At 43.7% G+C, this 19,828-nt stretch overlaps 1 protein-coding gene across 1 annotated transcript in view; it reads left to right on the forward strand.

The window, feature by feature from the left end:
- The window catches only part of LOC139411852 (protein unc-13 homolog B-like), a 78,833-nt gene that overhangs the window by 38,462 nt on the left and 20,543 nt on the right, over positions 1–19,828 (forward strand). Inside the window, exons 13-21 of the mRNA XM_071158594.1 lie at positions 123–191; positions 2,420–2,509; positions 4,149–4,283; positions 4,691–4,824; positions 6,413–6,498; positions 13,550–13,676; positions 16,962–17,058; positions 17,160–17,303; positions 19,540–19,617. Coding sequence (XP_071014695.1) covers positions 123–191; positions 2,420–2,509; positions 4,149–4,283; positions 4,691–4,824; positions 6,413–6,498; positions 13,550–13,676; positions 16,962–17,058; positions 17,160–17,303; positions 19,540–19,617 — 960 coding nt within the window. The remainder of the gene's footprint in view (positions 1–122; positions 192–2,419; positions 2,510–4,148; positions 4,284–4,690; positions 4,825–6,412; positions 6,499–13,549; positions 13,677–16,961; positions 17,059–17,159; positions 17,304–19,539; positions 19,618–19,828) is intronic.

The raw sequence follows: 19,828 nt of genomic DNA on the forward strand, positions 1-19,828 counted from the left end.
TTCTCTCTCGCTCTGTCTCTCTCTCTGTCTCTCTTGCTCTCTCTGTCTCTGTCTCTTTGTCTCTCTTGCTCTCTCTGTCTCTGTCTCTCTGTCTCTCTCTCTGTCTCTCTCCTCCAAAATAGAAAGATCGTTTTGTTAAGCTTCTTGATCAGCTACACAACTCTCTTCGTATTGACCTCTCCACATACAGAGTAAGTCTACATCTCTCCTAACTAGCTTATCTACCCACCAACTGCCCACCATGTCTACCTACGCTACCGTGTAGGTAGTCTATTAAAATAACATCAAATTGATCAGAAATACAGTGTAGACATTGTTAATGTTGTAAATGACAATTGTAGCTGGAAATGGCAGATTTTTATATGGAATATCTACATAGGCTTACAGAGGCCCATTATCAGCAACCATCACTCCTGTGTTTGTCGGGGAAATATTCGGCCAATCATATTAGATTGAAAATATCTATAGAACGTATATAGATTTCCAGCATCTGTGTTCTTTTGCCCATCTTAATATTTTCTTTTTATTGGCCAGTCTGAGATGTGGCTTTTTCTTCGCAACTCTGCCTAGAAGGCCAGCATCCTGGAGTCACCTCTTCCCTGTTGACGTTGAGACTGGTGTTTTGCGGGTACTATTTAATGAAGCTGCCAGTTGAGAACTTGTGAGGCGTCTGTTTCTCAAACTAAACACTCTAATGCACTTGTCCTCTTGCTCAGTTGTGCGCCGGGGCCTCCCACTCCTCTTTCTAATCTCGTTAGAGCCAGTTTGCACTGTTCTGTGAAGGGAGTAGTACACACCTGCAAAAGTATTCACCCCCTTGGCGTTTTTCCTATTTTGTTGCATTACAACCTGGAATTTAAATGCATTTTTATTTGGATTTCATGTAATTGGACATAAACAAAATACTTCAAATTGGTAGTGAAATGAAAAAAATATATACTTATTTCAAAAAGTGGTGTTTGGTGTTTGGTGTTTGGTGTTTGGTGTTTGGTGTTTGCCAAAAGGCATGTGGGAGACTCCAAAAACATATGGAAGAAGGTATTCTGGTCAGTCGACACTAAAATTGATCTTTTTGGCCAGCTATGTCTGGCACAAACCCAACACCTCTCATCACCCCGTGAGCACCATCCCCATAGTGAAGCATGGTGGTGTTAGCTTCATGCTGTGGGATGTTTTTCACCGGCAGGGACTGGGAAACTGGTCAGAATTTAAGAAATAATGGATGGTGCTAAATACAGGGATATTCTTGAGGGAAACCTGTTTCAGTCTTCCAGAGATTTGAGACTGGGATGGAGGTCCACCTTCCAGCAGGACAAGGACCCTAAGCATACTGCTAAAGCAATACTCGAGTGGTTTAAGGGGAAACATTTAAATGTCTTGGAATGGCCTAGTCAAATCCCAGACCTCAATCCAATTGAGAATCTGTGGTATGACTTAAAGATTGCTGTACACCAGCGGTACCCATCCAACTTGAAGGAGCTGGAGCAGTTTTGCCTTGAAGAATGGGCAAAAATCCCAGTGGCTAGATGTGCCAAGCTTATAGAGACAAACCCCAAGAGACTTGCATCTGTAATTGCTGCAACAGGTGTCTTTAAAGTATTGACTTTGGGGGGGTGAATAGTGTTTTTTTGTCTTATTTGTTGTTTGTTTCAACTAGTCTAAAGAAGGACAGTTTTATTGCTTCTTTAATCAGCACTACAGTTTTCAGCTTTGCTAACATAATTGCAAAATGTTTTTCTAATGATCAATTAGCCTTTTAAAATTATAAACTTGGATTAGCTAACACAACGTGCCATTGGAACACAGGAGTGATGGTTGTTGATAATGGGCCTCTGTACGCCTATGTAGATATTCCATTAAAATCAGCCGTTTCAAGCTACAATAGTAATATACTACATTAACAATGTCTACACTGTATTTCTGATCAAATTGATGTTACTGTAATGGACAAAAAATGGCTTTTCTTTCCAATAAAATTCGGTAACCTTTCGGTTACTAGTCCAACGTTCTAACCACTAGGCTACCTGCCACCTCTACACTCTAACCACTAGGCTACCTGCCGCCCTATTCAACATGTACAGTAAAACCATAGAAGAAACCAAACAAGTATACATCTATCCCTGTACCAGTCACCATATATCAAGAGTTGTCCCTTCAGCTCTAAACACAAATACTAAACACCCTGACAGTCTAGACCAGTCTCTCCCCAACTCTTCCCTCCTCACTCCCCTCTCTCCATCACTCCCCTCTCTCCCTTCTCTCCCCATCTTGTCCTTTCTCTCTCCCTCACTCCTCTCTCCCTCACTCCCCTCTCTCCCTTCTCTCCCCAACTCGTCCTTCCTCTCTCCCTCACTCCCCTCTGTCCCTTTTCTCCCCTGTCTCCCAACTCTTCCCCTTTCTCCACCTATCCCCCCATCAGAATAACTTCCCAGCCAGTAGTAAGCCTCGTCTGCAGGACCTGATGTCTACTGTGGATCTGCTGACTAGCATCACCTTCTTCAGAATGAAGGTACGGAAATATGTCTTAGTGTCACACACACACACACACACACACACACACACACACACACACACACACACACACACACACACACACACACACACACACACACACACACGCACACACACACACACACACACACGCACACACACACACACATGGTTGATCAATCCTGTTCCTGTGGTGTCAGGCTGGTAGTGCTGAGCGATTAGAGCTTTTTGAGGTTGTTTCAAAAAAATGTTTAAAATGTTTTTACGCTATGTATTATGTGGGTTGAACGCCAACAACAACACAGAATAAGAGTACCAATATGGCAGTGACTGTCTCTTACTGCTGATCACCTATTAACCAGCATGTATTCACATTACTTTAATAAAATGTTTTGTTTTATTTGCTGACTTTATCATTTCATTCCAAGTCATCATCTCATCTCCACAGAGCTGCTGCCTCTGCCGTTTGACAAAATCACTATTTTAGTAGTTCTTCAATGTAAATAAATAAATCATACTTTTATGAGGGCTGAATACCAACTATCAATCACCTAGATTGTGTCTTCAGGTAGAGAGATACCTTGTGAAGCAACCGCTCTCTTTCCCTCTCAGTTGCTCATTCTTCTGTCTCTTTTAGGTAACCGGTGTAAAATAAACAGACCGGAGAAGCAGGCAATGCATTCTGGTCATTAAGCACGTTTCCAACCACAGTTATTATGAGTTATTAAAGTCAGGAATGTAATGAAAAAAATAAATCACGATAGCTGTGATGGAAACAGGATGTTTCGGTACAATTTTATAAATGCATAAATTCCTTCGTTAGATACGGTGGGATCTTTTTGTGTCGGTAAATTGTATTATGCGAGAAATGGCGGTGGAAACGCTTTTATGCGCAAATATTGATACGTGATGACATGCTGTGTGGTCCTCCCACTACGACTCGGGACACCATGCAGTTTATTAGCCTACAGATGAAATAATGATGTATTAACTTTACACTGTGGTGGAAGCGCATGGTGATCTTGACGCTCCTTTCCAATAAATATCGATGGTCTGATTCTGGTGACATGATGATCGATGCTTCACTGCTGTTTGACAAATAACAATATTCTCGCTTTTATCCGTAATAATCTTATCATGTTGACCAGTGGTTCCCAAACTGGGGGGCGTGAGGGGATCTGCCTTTTATTTATTTTTTAATATTTTTAAGGAACTTTATCCAGCTTTCAACTTACTCTTGGCATTTGTAATAGTAGAATACATAACGTGCAATTTCTAAATTGGGTAGTACATCCTCAGTTCCTAATGTCAGTCATTGCAGACCTTGGAGAGCTATGCGCGACATGTTCCCTCAATGCTGGAAGGGGGGTTTAAGTGGAAAGGTTAGTGTGGTTAACTACCACGTTTTTTCTGCGCTAGTAATAGTCTGTCGGTATGACTGTCGCTCTGTCTCCGTGTCTCTCTGCTGTCTCTCACTCTGGGACTGTCTGTGTTTGACTGTCTGTCTCTCTGTCTGACTGTCTCTCTGTCTGCCTGTCTCTCTGTCTTTGACTGTCTGTCTGTCTGACTGTCTTTCTGTCTGAGTAGCTGTCTGTCTGACTGTCTCTGTCTGATTGTCTCTCTGTCTGACTGTCTCTCTGTCTCCCTCGTGTGGCCAGGTGTTGGAACTTCAGAACCCTCCCAGGGCAGCCCATGTGGTGAGAGACTGCGTGAAGGCCTGTGGTAACTCCACCTACGAGTACATATTTAACAACTGTATAGACCTCTACATGAGACAGTTCCAGCCCGCCCTAGTACCTGTGAGTGCAATCAGGAAGAATACTAACCTTATAAATAATAACTATTTCTGAGTGCAGGCCTGCAACACTAGATAACCTTATAAATAATAACTATTTCTGAGTGCAGGCCTGCAACACTAGATAACCTTATTAGAAATATTTTTTTCAGATTGTATTTTACTGATCATTTTTTTGCGATGTGAATATTGTGTTGCGACTGAGACAATCTGGTTCCATTTGGGTCCAGTTGAGACCCACTGGTCTAAAAAAAAATATGAATAACAACATTATTAATAACCTAATGGCTAATTCCCTTCTCTTTCCCACAGCCCAAGCCCAAGCCAGAGCAGAAAAAGGAGATGAAGAAGAATGAAAAGGAGAAGAAACAGGGAGAGGAGGAGGCTGAGGAAGATGAAGAGAAGGAGGAGGAAGTGAAGAAGGAGCCAGAAGAGACAGGGCCTACTATCCACAACCTGGACTTCTGGCCAAAACTCATCACCCTCATCGTCTCCATCATAGAAGAAGATAATCACTCCTACACACCCATCATTAACCAGTCAGTACACACACACACACACACACACACACACACACACACACACACACACACACACACACACACAAACACACACACACAGTGGCAAGAAAAAGTATGTGAACCCTTTGGAATTACCTGAATTTTTGCATAAATTGGTCATAAAATGTGATCTTATCTTCATCTAAGTCACAACAACAGACAAACAGTCTGCTTAAACTAATAACACACAAACAATTATAAATGTTGATGTCTTTATTGAACACACTGTGTAAACATTCACAGTGCAGGGTGGAAAAAGTAGGTGAACCCTTGGATTTAATAACTGGTTGACCCTCCTTTGGCAGCAATAACTTCAACCAAACGTTTTCTGTCATTGCAGATCAGACCTGCACAACGGTCAGGAGGAATTTTGGACCATTCCTCTTTACAAAACTGTTTCAGTTCAGCAATATTCTTGGGATGTCTGGTGTGAACTGCTCTCTTGAGGTCATGCCACAGCATCTCAATGGGGTTGAGGTCAGGACTGACTGGGCCACTCCAGAAGGCGTATTTTCTTCTGTTGAAGACAGTTTGTTGTTGATTTACTTCTGTGTTTTGTGTCGTTATCCTGTTGCATCACCCAACTTCTGTTGAGCTTCAATTGGCGGACAGATAGCCTTACATTCTTCTGCAAAATGTCTTGATTAACTTGGGAATTCATTTTAGCTGTCCAGGCCCTGAGGCAGCAAAGCAGCCCCAAACCATGATGCTTCCTCCAGCATACTTTACAGTTGGGATGAGGTTTTGATGTTGGTGTGCTGTGCCTTTTTCTCTCCACACATAGTGTTGTGTGTTCTTTCCAAACAACTCAACTGTAGTTTCATCTGTCCACAGAATATTTTGCCAGTAGCGCTTTTTCCGTGGTATCCTCCCATGAACACCATTCTTGTTTAGTGTTTTAAATATCGTAGACTCGTCAACAGAGATGTTAGCATGTTCCAGAGATTTCTGTAAGTCTTTAGCTGACACTCCAGGATTCTTCTTAACCTCATTGAGCATTCTGCACTGTGCTCTTGCAGTCATCTTTGCAGGAAGGCCACTCCTAGGGAGAGTAGCAACAGTGCTGAACTTTCTCCATTTATAGACAATTTGTCTTACCGTGGACTGATGATCATCAAGGCTTTTAGAGATACTTTTGTAACCCTTTCCAGCTTTATGCAAGTCAACAATTCTTAATCTTAGGTCTTCTGAGATCTCTTTGTTTCACATCAGTAAACAAAAATTTTTTGAGTGTTTTTTATAGTGCAAGGCAGCTCTAACCAACATCTCCAATCTCGTCTCATTGATTGGACTCCAGGTTAGTTGACTCCTGACTCCAATTAGCTTTTGGAGAAGTCATTAGCCTAGGGGGTTCACATACTTTTTCCAACCTACACTGTGAATGTTTAAATTATGTATCGATATAGACAAGAAAAATACAATAATTTGTGTGTTATTCGTTTAAGCAGACTGTTTGTCTATTGTTGTGACTTAGATGGAGATCAGATCAAATTTGATGACCAGTTTATGCAGAAATGCAGGTAATTCCAAAGTGTGTGCCCCTGACCTCTGACCTCTGTGTTCCCAGGTTTCCTCAGGAGCTCAACGTGGGAAAGGTCAGTGGTGAGGTCATGTGGACGCTGTTCGCTCAGGACATGAAGTATGCCCTAGAAGGTAGGACAAGTTTGTGAGTGTGTGTGCATATGTACTGACTGGTTGATGATGGCCGAGTATGTCTGTGTGTCAGTAGTAGCTTATCTATAGCCCCTTTACACACTAGTACCACTATGTAGCATGGTACTACTGTTGTTTATCATACATAGAGCCATGTCCCATGCTAACATTTGCTGACATGTTAGAGATGGTTGATGTTGACTCAAGAGGGCTTCTGTTGTTTAGGAATCTCATTATCGTCTACATTTGTTTCTTGTTCTGTCACTCTGTCACCACATCATCTCTCTCTTCCCCTCATTATCTTTCATGTATTGTTTCCTACCATCCATTCTGTCTTTAGTCATGTCTCCTACCTGCCATTCTGTCTTTAGTCATGTGTCCTACCAGCCATTCTGTGTTTAGTCATGTCTCCTACCTGCCATTCTGTCTTTAGTCATGTTTCCTACCAGCCATTCTGTCTTTAGTCATGTCTCCTACCTGCCATTCTGTCTTTAGTCATGTTTCCTACCAGCCATTCTGTCTTTAGTCATGTTTCCTACCAGCCATTCTGTCTTTAGTCATGTCTCCTACCTGCCATTCAGTCTTTAGTCATGTTTCCTACCAGCCATTCAGTCTTTAGTCATGTTTCCTACCAGCCATTCTGTCTTTAGTCATGTCTCCTACCTGCCATTCTGTCTTTAGTCATGTCTCCTACCTGCCATTCTGTCTTTAGTCATGCTTCCTACCACCCATTCTGTATTTAGTCATGTGTCCTACCAGCCATTCTGTGTTTAGTCATGTCTCCTACCTGCCATTCTGTCTTTAGTCATGTTTCCTACCAGCCATTCTGTCTTTAGTCATGTCTCCTACCTGCCTTTCAGTCTTTAGTCATGTTTCCTACCAGCCATTCTGTCTTTAGTCATGTTTCCTACCAGCCATTCTGTCTTTAGTCATGTCTCCTACCTGCCATTCTGTCTTTAGTCATGTTTCCTACCAGCCATTCTGTCTTTAGTCATGTTTCCTACCAGCCATTCTGTCTTTAGTCATGTTTCCTACCACCCATTCTGTCTTTAGTCATGTCTCCTACCTGCCATTCTGTCTTTAGTCATGTCTCCTACCTGCCATTCTGTCTTTAGTCATGTTTCCTACCAGCCATTCTGTCTTTAGTCATGTTTCCTACCAGCCATTCTGTCTTTAGTCATGTCTCCTACCAGCCATTCTGTCTTTAGTCATGTCTCCTACCAGCCATTCTGTCTTTTCTCTCTTTTGCTCTCTCCTTTCCCTCCTTGCTCTCTCCTTTCCCTCCTTGCTCTCTCCTTTCCCTCCTTGCTTTCTCCTTTCCCTCCTTGCTCTCTCCTTTCCCTCCTTGCTCTCTCCTTTCCCTCCTTGCTCTCTCCTTTCCCTCCTTGCTTTCTCCTTTCCCTCCTTGCTCTCTCCTTTCCCTCCTTGCTCTCTCCTTTCCCTCCTTGCTCTCTCCTTTCCCTCCTTGCTTTCTCCTTTCCCTCCTTGCTCTCTCCTTTCCCTCCCCTTCTCTTTCTGACTCTTTTTTTTCTTTCTCTTCGTCATGTACTCTCCTCTTCTCTCTCATGTTTTGTCTCTTATTTGTGTTGCCATCTCAGCTCCCGAAACAATCTGGATCCGTACACTAGACATTATGCTGGTAAGAGGTGTGTGTGTGTGTGTTTGTGTGTCTTTGGGTTGATCACTTTTGCTGTGCTCTTATTGTCTTGTTGACCACTAAGCCATTTTCCAGTGAATGCCTGTAATGATTTGAGCTGTGTTAGCCATGGGGGGTGACCAAGTCTAGACTAGCGTTTGCTGGCCGAGAGTACTTAGCACCTCCGAACGTGGAGTGGGCACCAATGTTACATGGCATGAAAACTGTAAGCAGCCAGATGTCAACAGCGGGTGGTCCCTAGAAAAGGCAGACAAAAGCTAGATCCACATTCAGTGGCCTTTAGAAGGAGATGAGATTGAGCTCAGTACCAGTAAACGTGGGAAGAAGAAGAATACGTTTTACAGCAAAGTCTACACACTGTCTACACACTGACTACACACTGACTACACACTGACTACACACTGACTACACACTGACTACACACTGTCTACACACTGTCTACACACTGTCTACACACTGACTACACACTGACTACACACTGACTACACACTGACTACACACTGTCTACACACTGTCTACACACTGACTACACACTGACTACACACTGACTACACACTGTCTACACACTGACTACACACTGACTACACACTGACTACACACTGTCTACACACTGACTACACACTGAGTATACACTGACTACACACAGTCTACACACTGTCTACACACAGTCTACACACTGTCTACACACTGACTACACACTAAGTATACACTGACTACACACAGTCTACACACTGTCTACACACAGTCTACACACTGTCTACACACTGTCTACACACTGACTACACACTGACTACACACTGAGTATACACTGACTACACACAGTCTACACACTGTCTACACACTGTCTACACACAGTCTACACACTGACTACACACTGTCTACACACTGACTACACACTGTCTACACACAGTCTACACACTGTCTACACACTGACTACACACTGTCTACACACTGACTACACACTGTCTACACACTGTCTACACACTGACTACACACTGTCTACACACTGACTACACACTGTCTACACACTGTCTACACACTGACTACACACTGACTACACACTGTCTACAGACTGACTACACACTGTCTACACACTGTCTACACACTGTCTACACACTGACTACACACTGTCTACAGACTGACTACACACTGTCTACACACAGTCTACACACTGTCTACAGACTGACTACACACTGTCTACACACAGTCTACACACTGTCTACACACTGTCTACACACTGTCTACAGACTGACTACACACTGACTACACACTGTCTACAGACTGACTACACACTGTCTACACACAGTCTACACACAGTCTACACACTGTCTACACACTGACTACACACTGTCTACACACTGACTACACACTGAGTATACACTGACTACACACAGTCTACACACTGTCTACACACTGTCTACACACTGAGTATACACTGTCTACACACTGTCTACACACTGACTACACACTGTCTACAGACTGAATATACACTGACTCACTACACACTGTCTACACACTGACTACACACTGAGTATACACTGACTACACACAGTCTACACACTGTCTACACACAGTCTACACACTGTCTACACACTGACTACACACTGAGTATACACTGACTACACACAGTCTACACACTGTCTACACACAGTCTACACACTGTCTACACACTGTCTACACACTGACTACACACTGACTACACACTGAGTATACACTGACTACACACAGTCTACACACTGTCTACACACTGTCTACACACAGTCTACACACTGACTACACACTGTCTACACACTGACTACACACTGTCTACACACAGTCTACACACTGTCTACACACTGACTACACACTGTCTACACACAGTCTACACACTGTCTACACACTGACTACACACTGACTACACACTGAGTATACACTGACTACACACAGTCTACACACTGTCTACACACTGACTACACACTGTCTACACACTGACTACACACTGAGTATACACTGACTACACACAGTCTACACACTGTCTACACACTGACTACACACTGTCTACACACTGAGTATACACTGACTACACACAGTCTACACACTGTCTACACACTGTCTACACACTGTCTACACACTGACTACAGACAGACTACACACTGACTACACACAGTCTACACACTGTCTACACACTGACTACACACTGTCTACACACTGACTACACACTGTCTACACACTGAAGATACACTGACTACAGACTGAATATACACTGACTACAGACTGACTACAGACTGACTACACACTGACTACACACATAACAGAACTACACTGACTACAGACTGACTACAGACTGACTACACACATAACAGAAACACACAGACTACACACTGACTACAGAACCACACTGACTACAGACTGAATATACACTGACTACCGCACATAACAGGACTACACTGACTACACACTGACTACAGACTGACTACAGACTGAATATACACTGACTACACACTGACTACAGACTGAATATACACTGACTACACACACAACATAAACACACTGACTACACACATAACAGACACACACTGACTACAGCCTGAATATATACTGACTACAGCACATAACAGAAATACACTGACTACACACTGACTACAGAACTTCACGGACTACAGCACATAACAGAAACACACTGACTACACACTGACTAGTCCAAGAGGCTTCTAAACAGCTTCTACCCCCAATCCATAAGACTCCTGAACATCTAACCAAATGGCTACCCAGACTATTTGCCCCCCCCCCCCCCATTTACAGCACTTTGTTCAAATGCTAACACACTGCTGTCAAAACTGTGAACCACACATTCAAAACGGAATAGATTTCAGCCTTGTGCCTTTCAAACACTGCTGATTGCAATTTCAGCTGAAAGGCTAAGCAGGTGTCTTGTTTTAGACTTGTTAGTGAACACACACACATATTACAGTATATATAGGTAGAGCTCAGAAAGACTCATTTTGGAAATGGAACAAGGAAGATGGGTTCGTGGAGGGAGAAGGGTGGCAGGGAGAGGGCGGATGCGTGGCGGAAGACAAAGAAGACAAAGAGCTGTTATTTCAGATGAAATAAGGGCTACACTTATAGACCATGTTGTGAACCATGGTCTCTCATTGAGAGAGGCAGGGTTGAGGGTGCAACCCAATCTGCAAAGATCCACAGTGGCATCTGTAATGCGAATTTTCCATCATGCAAACAGGTGAGAGTTACATCCTTACAGTAAATGAAAACATTACAGGAATCTATTTTGTATTGCAATTATAGAATATTTACACAGATATATATTTTACAGTAAGTTTGACTGTAAAATATATTTTTACAACAGGACCCAAAGGCTGCCCCCAACAGGGGGAAGAGGAAAAATATGTTCAGATGCGCAGGAAAATGCTATTGTTGACATGGTTGTTGTCAACAATGCAATAAAACTGCGGGAGATTCAAGATAGAGTTCTGGCTGATAATGATATATTTGAAAATGTTAATTCTGTCAGCACAACAACTATTGCTCGAGTCCTAAAGAAACACCAAGTTACAATGAAACAGTTATACACTGTACCGTTCGAGAGAAACAGTGAACGGGTAAAAAAGCAAAGATACCAATATGTCCAGGTAAGACGTCTGAGGTTACGTACACAGCTATACAAAATATTTACAGTAAAAAAAAACAACTAGCATTTCTACAGTAAAACTGTGCACTTACTGTTTTTCAGAGAGTAATGGAGGTGGAAGCACTGGAAAGACCACATTCATTTGTATTTATCGATGAAGCTGGATTTAACCTTGCCAAAACACGGCGCAGAGGAAGGAATGTTTTAGGTCAAAGGGCCACTGTGGAGGTTCCAGGCCAAAGGGGGGGAAATATCACCATGTGTGCTGCAATGGCCAATGATGGTTTGCTTCTCAACACACCACTTATTGGCCCATACAACACAGAAAGGCTTATAGCTTTCCTAGAACAGCTCTATGCTCAGCTAGTGCCAGCAGAACAGGGGGAGCCAGTAAGAAACCCCCAAGTTTTTGTCATAGTTTTCGATAACGTTGCTTTTCACCACTCTGCAGCTGTCACAGATTGGTTTGCAGCACATCACAGATTTATGGTTTTGTACCTGCCTGCATATTCACCATTCCTCAACCCAATAGAGGAGTTTTTCTCTGCCTGGAGGTGGAAAGTTTGGTCACCACCCACATGACCAAATGTCTCTTTTGGAAGCCATGCGTGCCGGATGTGAGGACACGAGTCCAGAGGACTGCCAGGGATGGATAAGGCACTCCAGAAGGTTCTTCCCCAGGTGCATGGCAAGAGAAAACATTAGATGTGATGTTGAAGAAAACCTGTCGCCTGATGCTAGAGAGAGGCAGGATTAGCCCCTCAATTATTTGTTTGAATTACAGTATGTACTTTTAGTTTCTACCTTTTTTTTCTCATTACTGTAATTTCGTAAATTACTACAGACTATTGAAGCAAACTGCTAATTTTCATTTACCTTAAAGAATTGTTATGTTCTAAAAATTTTAATAAATCATGTGAAAGAATGTCACTCTTTTCTTTGAAGAAAATATTACTTTGTATGAAGTCACTGAAATTGTTCAAACTGTAAAGATGAAAAGTTTGTATTTTCTGTATTGGTGTTTGATGCTAGTGTTTTTACTCTCAGTGTGTTCTGAGTGACAGTGTGTGTTATCTCAGTGAAGGTTGTGCATAGTGTTTGGCTGCACTGAGCGTGTTTTGAGCCATGTGTTAAGAGTTGTGTTGCTTGGAATGAGTTTTGCAGGTGATGTGAACTGTTTAGCTCAGGTGACTGTTGGTAGTGCAGACTGTAGTTAGAGTTTTGCACATGTGACTCCAGTTGTGCCCACTGTCGTTTAGCAATCGAAAAAAACTGTAATTACTTGTTACTTGTATCTCTTATTCTTATCTGTATTTTTTGAAACTGCATTGTCGGTTAGAGCCTGTAAGTAAGCATTTCACTGTAAGGTCTACTACACCTGTTGTATTCAGCATTTTCACTGTAAGGTCTACTACACCTGTTGTATTCGGCGCATGTGACTAATAAAGTTTGATTTGACTACAGCACATAACAGAAACACACCGACTCTAACACAGCCTTGTCTTTCCCTGCCGTCTTCGCTAAGGAGATGGGATCAATACATTTATTGGCAATTCGTTATTAGAGTTTGGGACAGAGCAGTCCATCTCTTCAGGGACGTGTTCCCCAGGCATGACCGAGGAGTGTAAGACAGACAGAGGCTAACTGTGTGTGTGTGTGTGTGTGTGTGTGTGTGTGTGTGTGTGTGTGTGTGTGTGTGTGTGTGTGTGTGTGTGTGTGTGTGTGTGTGTGTGTGTGTGTGTGTGTGTGTGTTTCTCTGTCCTCAGAGCATGAGAAGCACCGTCTGTGTAAGAGTGCTGACTACATGAATCTTCACTTCAAGGTCAAGTGGCTTTACAATGAGTATGTGACCGACCTGCCTTCCTTCCAAGACACTGTACCAGAGTACTCTGCGTGAGTGACCACACACACACACACATCTCTCTCTCTCTCGCTCCCTCTCACTACTGCTCTCTATCTTGCGCTCCCACTCCCTCTTTCTCTCTCTCTCTTTCTCTCTCTCTCTCTCTCTCTCTCTCTCTCTCTCTCTCTCTCTCTCTCTCTCTTTCTCTCTCTCTCTCTCTCTCTCTCTCTCTCTCTCTCTCTCTCTCTCTCTCTCTCTCTCTCTCTCTCTCTCTCTCTCTCTCTCTCTCTCTCTCTCTCTCTCTCTCTCTCTCTCTCTCTCTCTCTCTCTCTCTGTCTCTTTCTCTCTCTCTCTCTCTCTCTCTCTCTGTCTCTGTCTCTGTCTCTCTCTCTGTCTCTCTCTCTCTCTCTCTCTTTTTTTTTCTGGCACTGTGGTTTTTTGAGCTTTGCTATTGGTCTCTTTCTTTGCTGGCTTTAATTAAACTTTTCATGGAGACTCTTCGGGTAGGCTCGCTTAACACAAATGCTGCCAGAGATGCGGGGGTGGCAGTCCTTTTTGTACCGGGTCTGGCTGTAAAGATGTACTCCTCAATGGAGGTGTGTAGGGGTAGACTGCTTGTAGTAAAAGCAGAAATTAAGAACAGGGGTTTTTGTCCTTTATAAATGTGTTTGCGCCTAACAAAGGGAGAGAGGCGGGGCCTCTGTTTGGGTGTCTTAGACAGGAACTCTCACAGGTAGCGTCTGAGGAGATTCTGATGGTCGGCGAGGACTGGAACTGTACGATGGATTTTATGAAAGACAGAAATGGGGAGGAGCCTCATTCAGGCTCAGTGGGTGTGTTAACCTCACTAGGGGGGTGTGGGACGCCTGGCCAACATCCAGTGAAATTGCAGAGCGCCAAATTCAAAAACAGAAATACTCATTATAAAAATTCATGAAACATACAAGTGTTACACATGGGTTTAAAGATAAACTTCTTGTTAATCCAACCATGTTATCAGATTTCACAAAGGCTTTACGGCGAAAGCACACCATGCGATTATCTGAGAACAGCGCCCAGCAGACAAATCATTATAAACAGTAACAAGCCAAGTAGAGGAGTTACACAAGTCAGAAATAGTGATACAATTAATCACTTACCTTTGATGATCTTCATATGGTTGCACTCCGAAGACTCCATGTTACACAATAAATGTTTGTTTTGTTCGATAATGTCCCTCTTTATGTCCAAAAACGTGCGTTTTGTTGGTCCGTTTCGTTCAACAATCCATTGGAACAAAGAGCGGTCGCAACAGACAGACGAAAAATCTAAAAAGTACCATAAAAGTTTGTAGAAACATGTCAAACGATGTTTAAAATCAATCCTCAAGTTGTTTTTGTCATGAATAATCAATAATATTTTAACCGGACAAAAGCTTCGTCAATAGAAAAAGAGAAACAATAAAGGCATGTTCCCGATCAGGCGCAGGACTCATGGCTGGATATTTCCACTGGCCACTGATTAAAAGTGCTGTATCGCCCTCATTTTTCAGAGTAAAAGCCTGAAACAATGCTTAAAGACTGGTCACATGTAGGGAAACCACAGAGCTCATGAACTGGGTCCTCAGTCTTTGTATGTTGGATAGGCTTTCAATGGAAAAACAGCCGTTTCAAAATAATAGCACTTCCTTGGATGGATTTTCCTTAGGTTTTCGCCTGCCATATCAGTTATGTTATACTCACATACATTATTTTAACAGTTCTGGAAACTTTAGAGTGTTGTCCATCCAAATCTACCAATTATATGCACATCCTAGCTTCTGGGCCTGAGTAGCAGGCAGTTTACTTTGGGCACGTTTTTCATCCAAAATTCCGAATGCTGCTCCCTACCCTAGTGAAGTTAAGGGACATCATTAGTCCATTTGACCTAGTGGATGTTTGGAGAACTAGACATACCAACACAAGACAGTATACATGGGTGAAGGTGTTTGGGGCTAGGGTGAGTGCAGCCCAACTTTTTGCTCAGGTTTCCAGACTTTTCAGTCAACAGTATACAGCTCTCTCGTCCTCATAGGCTAGGAGAATATTGGGGGAACTTGAGCGTAGTATCGGGGCTCCAGAGTGGCACAGTGGTCTAAGGCATTGCATCTCAATGCTAGAGGCGTCACTACAGACCCTGGTTCAATTTCAGGCTGTATTTACAACCAATCGTGATTGGCAGTCCCATATGGCTGCACACAATTGGCCCAGCGTCGCCCGGGTTTGGCCGGGGTAGGCCATCATTGAAATAAGAATTTGTTCTTAATTTGTTCTTAACCTACTTGCCAAGTTAAATAAAGGTTAAATAAAAGTATCAGTGAGGTGTAGGTAGAGCTGATGGGTTTCCAGGCTAATTTAGCAGTTCTTTCCAGGTTAAAGCAAAGGGAGCACTAGTAAGAACTAGGTTATCCATGCTCAAGGAGATGGATGCTCCCAGCTCCATCTTTTTTTGGTTTGAAAAAAACTGAGCGGTGAAACCAAGGGTATGCATTGTCTACGGCTGTCGGATGGGCTGGTGACCTCTGTGGTCGGGGAGATGCGGGAGCGGACTGTGGAGTTTTATACTGAGTTGTATAGGGCAAAACTATGTGATCCTATGTGTGCTCAGGTTTTATTTGCAGAACTCCCTAAGCTCTCTCTGGCACAGAGGGATGAAATGGGCTACAGGCAGTTAGATTTGGGTCCTGAGCTACAGGCAGTTAGATTTGGGTATGTCATTTTAGGCGAAAATTGAAGGGGAAAAAAGGGTTGGATCCTTAATGCCATTAAAGTCTGTTGGAATGTCTATGTGAGAGGTTGGGGGTGGAGTTTACTGTCGGGATGTTTATAATGGGGTACAGGTATTCGAATAAGGAAAAAGCCAAATAGGCCAAATGTGTGTTGTTGAATTTTCTGTTTGCTCAGGCAAAGGAGGAACAGGGTCAAAGGTGGAGGAATAATATACCCTTTGCTATTATTTAATGAGATGGTCTCTGCGCTCCTTAGGGTGGGGGTGTGGGGGGGGGGGGGGGGGGTGAGGTTTTTATGAAATGAGGATGTATCATTAAAGAAAGACAAAAAGCCTGAAAAGTCTCTCCCTCTCTCTCTCTCCCCCTCTCTCTTTCCCTCTTTATTTCTTTCTCTCTCTCCCTCGCTCTCTCTCTCTCTTTATCTCTGACAGCTACTTGCTTCTGTCTCACATTCTCACAGAATACCTTAATTCTATTGTGAATAGATTTAACTTTCCCTTTCCGTTTGGCTCTGTTTCTCGCTCTCTCTCTCTCTCCCTCTCTTTCTGTTTTACTCTGTCCCGTCCTCCTCCTCCTTCTCTCTCTCCAGGTGGTTTTTGCCATTTGTCCTTCAGTGGCTGGGTGAGAACGAGGATGTGTCCATGGAGTTCATGCATGGAGCTCTAGAGAGGGACAAGAGGGAAGGGGTGAGGGACCTCCACACCAATACTTACAACTATCCTATGAGTTTGCAATTGCAGAAAAGTGCGGATGACCTCTCTCTCTTTTTCTCTCCTCCCTACTATAGTTCCAGCAGACGTCGGAGCATGCTCTGTTCTCCAGTTCAGTAGTGGACATCTTCACCCAGCTCAACCAGAGCTTTGAGATCATCAGGAAACTAGACTGTCCAGACCTCAAGGTCCAGGGCCACTACAACAGACGCTTCGCCAAGGTTTCCAACACACTTTATTTGTTTACTTTATTTCCCAACAGAGAAACGATGTAAGCATGAAGCACATAGTCGACGTCGTTAACAGCAAGATAAACACTTTGATGAAGGGAAGAGGTCGATTTGTTTTATTTATTAAACTAGGCAAGTCAGTTGAGAACAAATTTCTATTTGCAAATGACGGTCTACCCGGGCCAAACCCGGACGATGCTGGGCCAATTGTGCGTCACCCTATGAGACTCGCAATCACGGCCGGATGTGATACAGCCTGGATTCAAACCAGGGACTGTAGTGACGCCTCTTGCACTGAGGTGCAGTGCATTAGACCCAGAGGTGACCCGCCCAGAGGTGACGAGATACTATTATCCTAGACACTTCACAGCACTTTCAGCAATCTGAAAAAACTTGACGTTAGATGCCTTATGCATGGTCACTGTTTCTATGAATGCTTAGTACTATGTACGTTAATGCCATGAGTTTGGGATTGAGCTGGTCCTGATAAGCCTGCAGAATGGAAAGCCAGTGGAGGCTGACAGCAGTGTGTGATAGGAAGTCGATGCAAACTCATTAAGTAAGAATGGGTAATGCAAGCCATCGCTCTGAGCTGCTGTCTCTCTCTCTTTCTCTCTCTCTCTCCCTCTCTCTCTCTCCGTCTCCCTTTCTCCCTCCCCCCTCTATGTATCCTTCTCTCTCGCTCCCCTATCGCTCTCTCTCTGTCTTTCTCTCTCTCTCTCTCTAGCCCAGAGGGCTGTAGTTAATGACTCTGAGAAATTAGACTTCTGAAGCGAGAGATGGAAAACAAACAAAGTTAATACAGGAAGGAGCTGCTGATGTTTTATGTATAAGAGGAGAGGGAGGGGGTTGGAGAGGGAGGGGGTTGGAGAGGGAGGGGGTTGGAGAGGGAGGGGGTTGGGGAGGGGGGGGGGTTTGGAGAGGGAGGGGGTTGGAGAGGGGGGGGGGGGGGGTTTGGAGAGGGAGGGGGTTGGAGAGGGGGGTTTGGAGACGGGGGTTGGAGACGGGGGGTTGGAGAGGGAGGGGGTTGGAGACGGGGGGTTGGAGAGGGAGGGGGTTGGAGACGGGGGGTTGGAGACGGGGGGTTGGAGAGGGAGGGGGTTGGAGACGGGGAGGACGGGGGGGGGTTGGAGGGAGGGCTACATCATCAGGGCTGACTCAGCGAAGGGAAACTATTTCACAGAGAGAAGGGACATTCTTTATTGGGTTTGTTTTGGCCAGTCTTAGTTATTTCAGGAAAACTACACTGAGTGTACAAAACATATTTACATGACATAGACTGACCAGGTGAATTCAGGTGAAAGCTATGATCCCTTATTGATGTCACTTGTTAAATCCACTTCAATCAGTGTAGGGAGGAGACAGGTTAAAGATGAAGGGGAGGAGACAGGTTAAAGATGAAGAGGAGGAGACAGGTTATAGATGAAGGGGAGGAGACAGGTTAAAGATGAAGGGGAGGAGACAGGTTAAAGATGAAGGGGAGGAGACAGGTTAAAGATGAAGGGGAGGAGACAGGTTAAAGATGAAGGGGAGGAGACAGGTTAAAGATGAAGGAGAGGTGACAGGTTAAAGAAGGATTTTGAAGCTTTGAGACAATTGAGACATGGATTGTGTATGTCTACCGTTCAGAGGGTGAATGGGCAAGACAAAATATTTAAGTTTTTTGAACAGGTGAGTGCCAGGCGCAACGGTTTGTGTCAAGCACTGCAACGCTTCTGGGTTTTTCACAATCAACAGTTTCCCGTGTGTATCAAGAATGGGCCACCACCCAAAGGACATCCAGCCAACTTGACACTGTAGGAAGCATTGGAGTCAACATGGGCCAGCATCCCTGTGGAATGATTTCGTCATTTTGTAGAGTCCATGCCCCGATTGAATTGAGGCTGTTTTGAGGGGAAAAGGGGTGCAACTCAATATTAGGAAGGTGTTCTTAACGTTTGGTATTTTCACTGAATATGATGGGGTTGTGATATACACCTAGCCATTCCACTTACACAAAAACTCTGTAACTTGTAGATTCATTGTATTCACAACGTGTTCTCTTGGTCTGTCAGAGAAATCATCCTGAATTGAGATAAGGGTTTAGTGGTGCAGAAAATACTCAACAAATGGAAATAGAATGTTTTTGATGTAGCCAGTGTTGGCCAGTGATGGTCAGGTGCTGCAGGACACAATGAACTGAGGAGGTTTTCTAAGTGTTGGCATCTCTCTCTCTCTCTGTCTCCAGACCATCACCAAGGTGCTGATGCAGTACTGTGCTATCCTGTCCAAGGAGTTCCCCTCCTACTGCCAGAAGGAGAAGATAGTGAGTAGTTTTCAAAAGGACCTGATGCTGTATAAAGCCCACTCACTAAGCTTATTTCTGAAGGTGCTCTTTACAGTTCATGCACTGTATTTAATAAAACATCTCTTTCTCTAACTTACTGTTCTGTTTATCTCTTCTCCACCTCTACTTTTTCTCTTCTCCCGCTCTCTCTCTTTCTCCCTGTTTCTCTCTGAATCTCTATCCTCTCACA

Source organism: Oncorhynchus clarkii, chromosome 6 (genome assembly GCF_045791955.1).
Source record: "Oncorhynchus clarkii lewisi isolate Uvic-CL-2024 chromosome 6, UVic_Ocla_1.0, whole genome shotgun sequence".
In the NCBI taxonomy this organism is placed as follows: domain Eukaryota; kingdom Metazoa; phylum Chordata; class Actinopteri; order Salmoniformes; family Salmonidae; genus Oncorhynchus; species Oncorhynchus clarkii.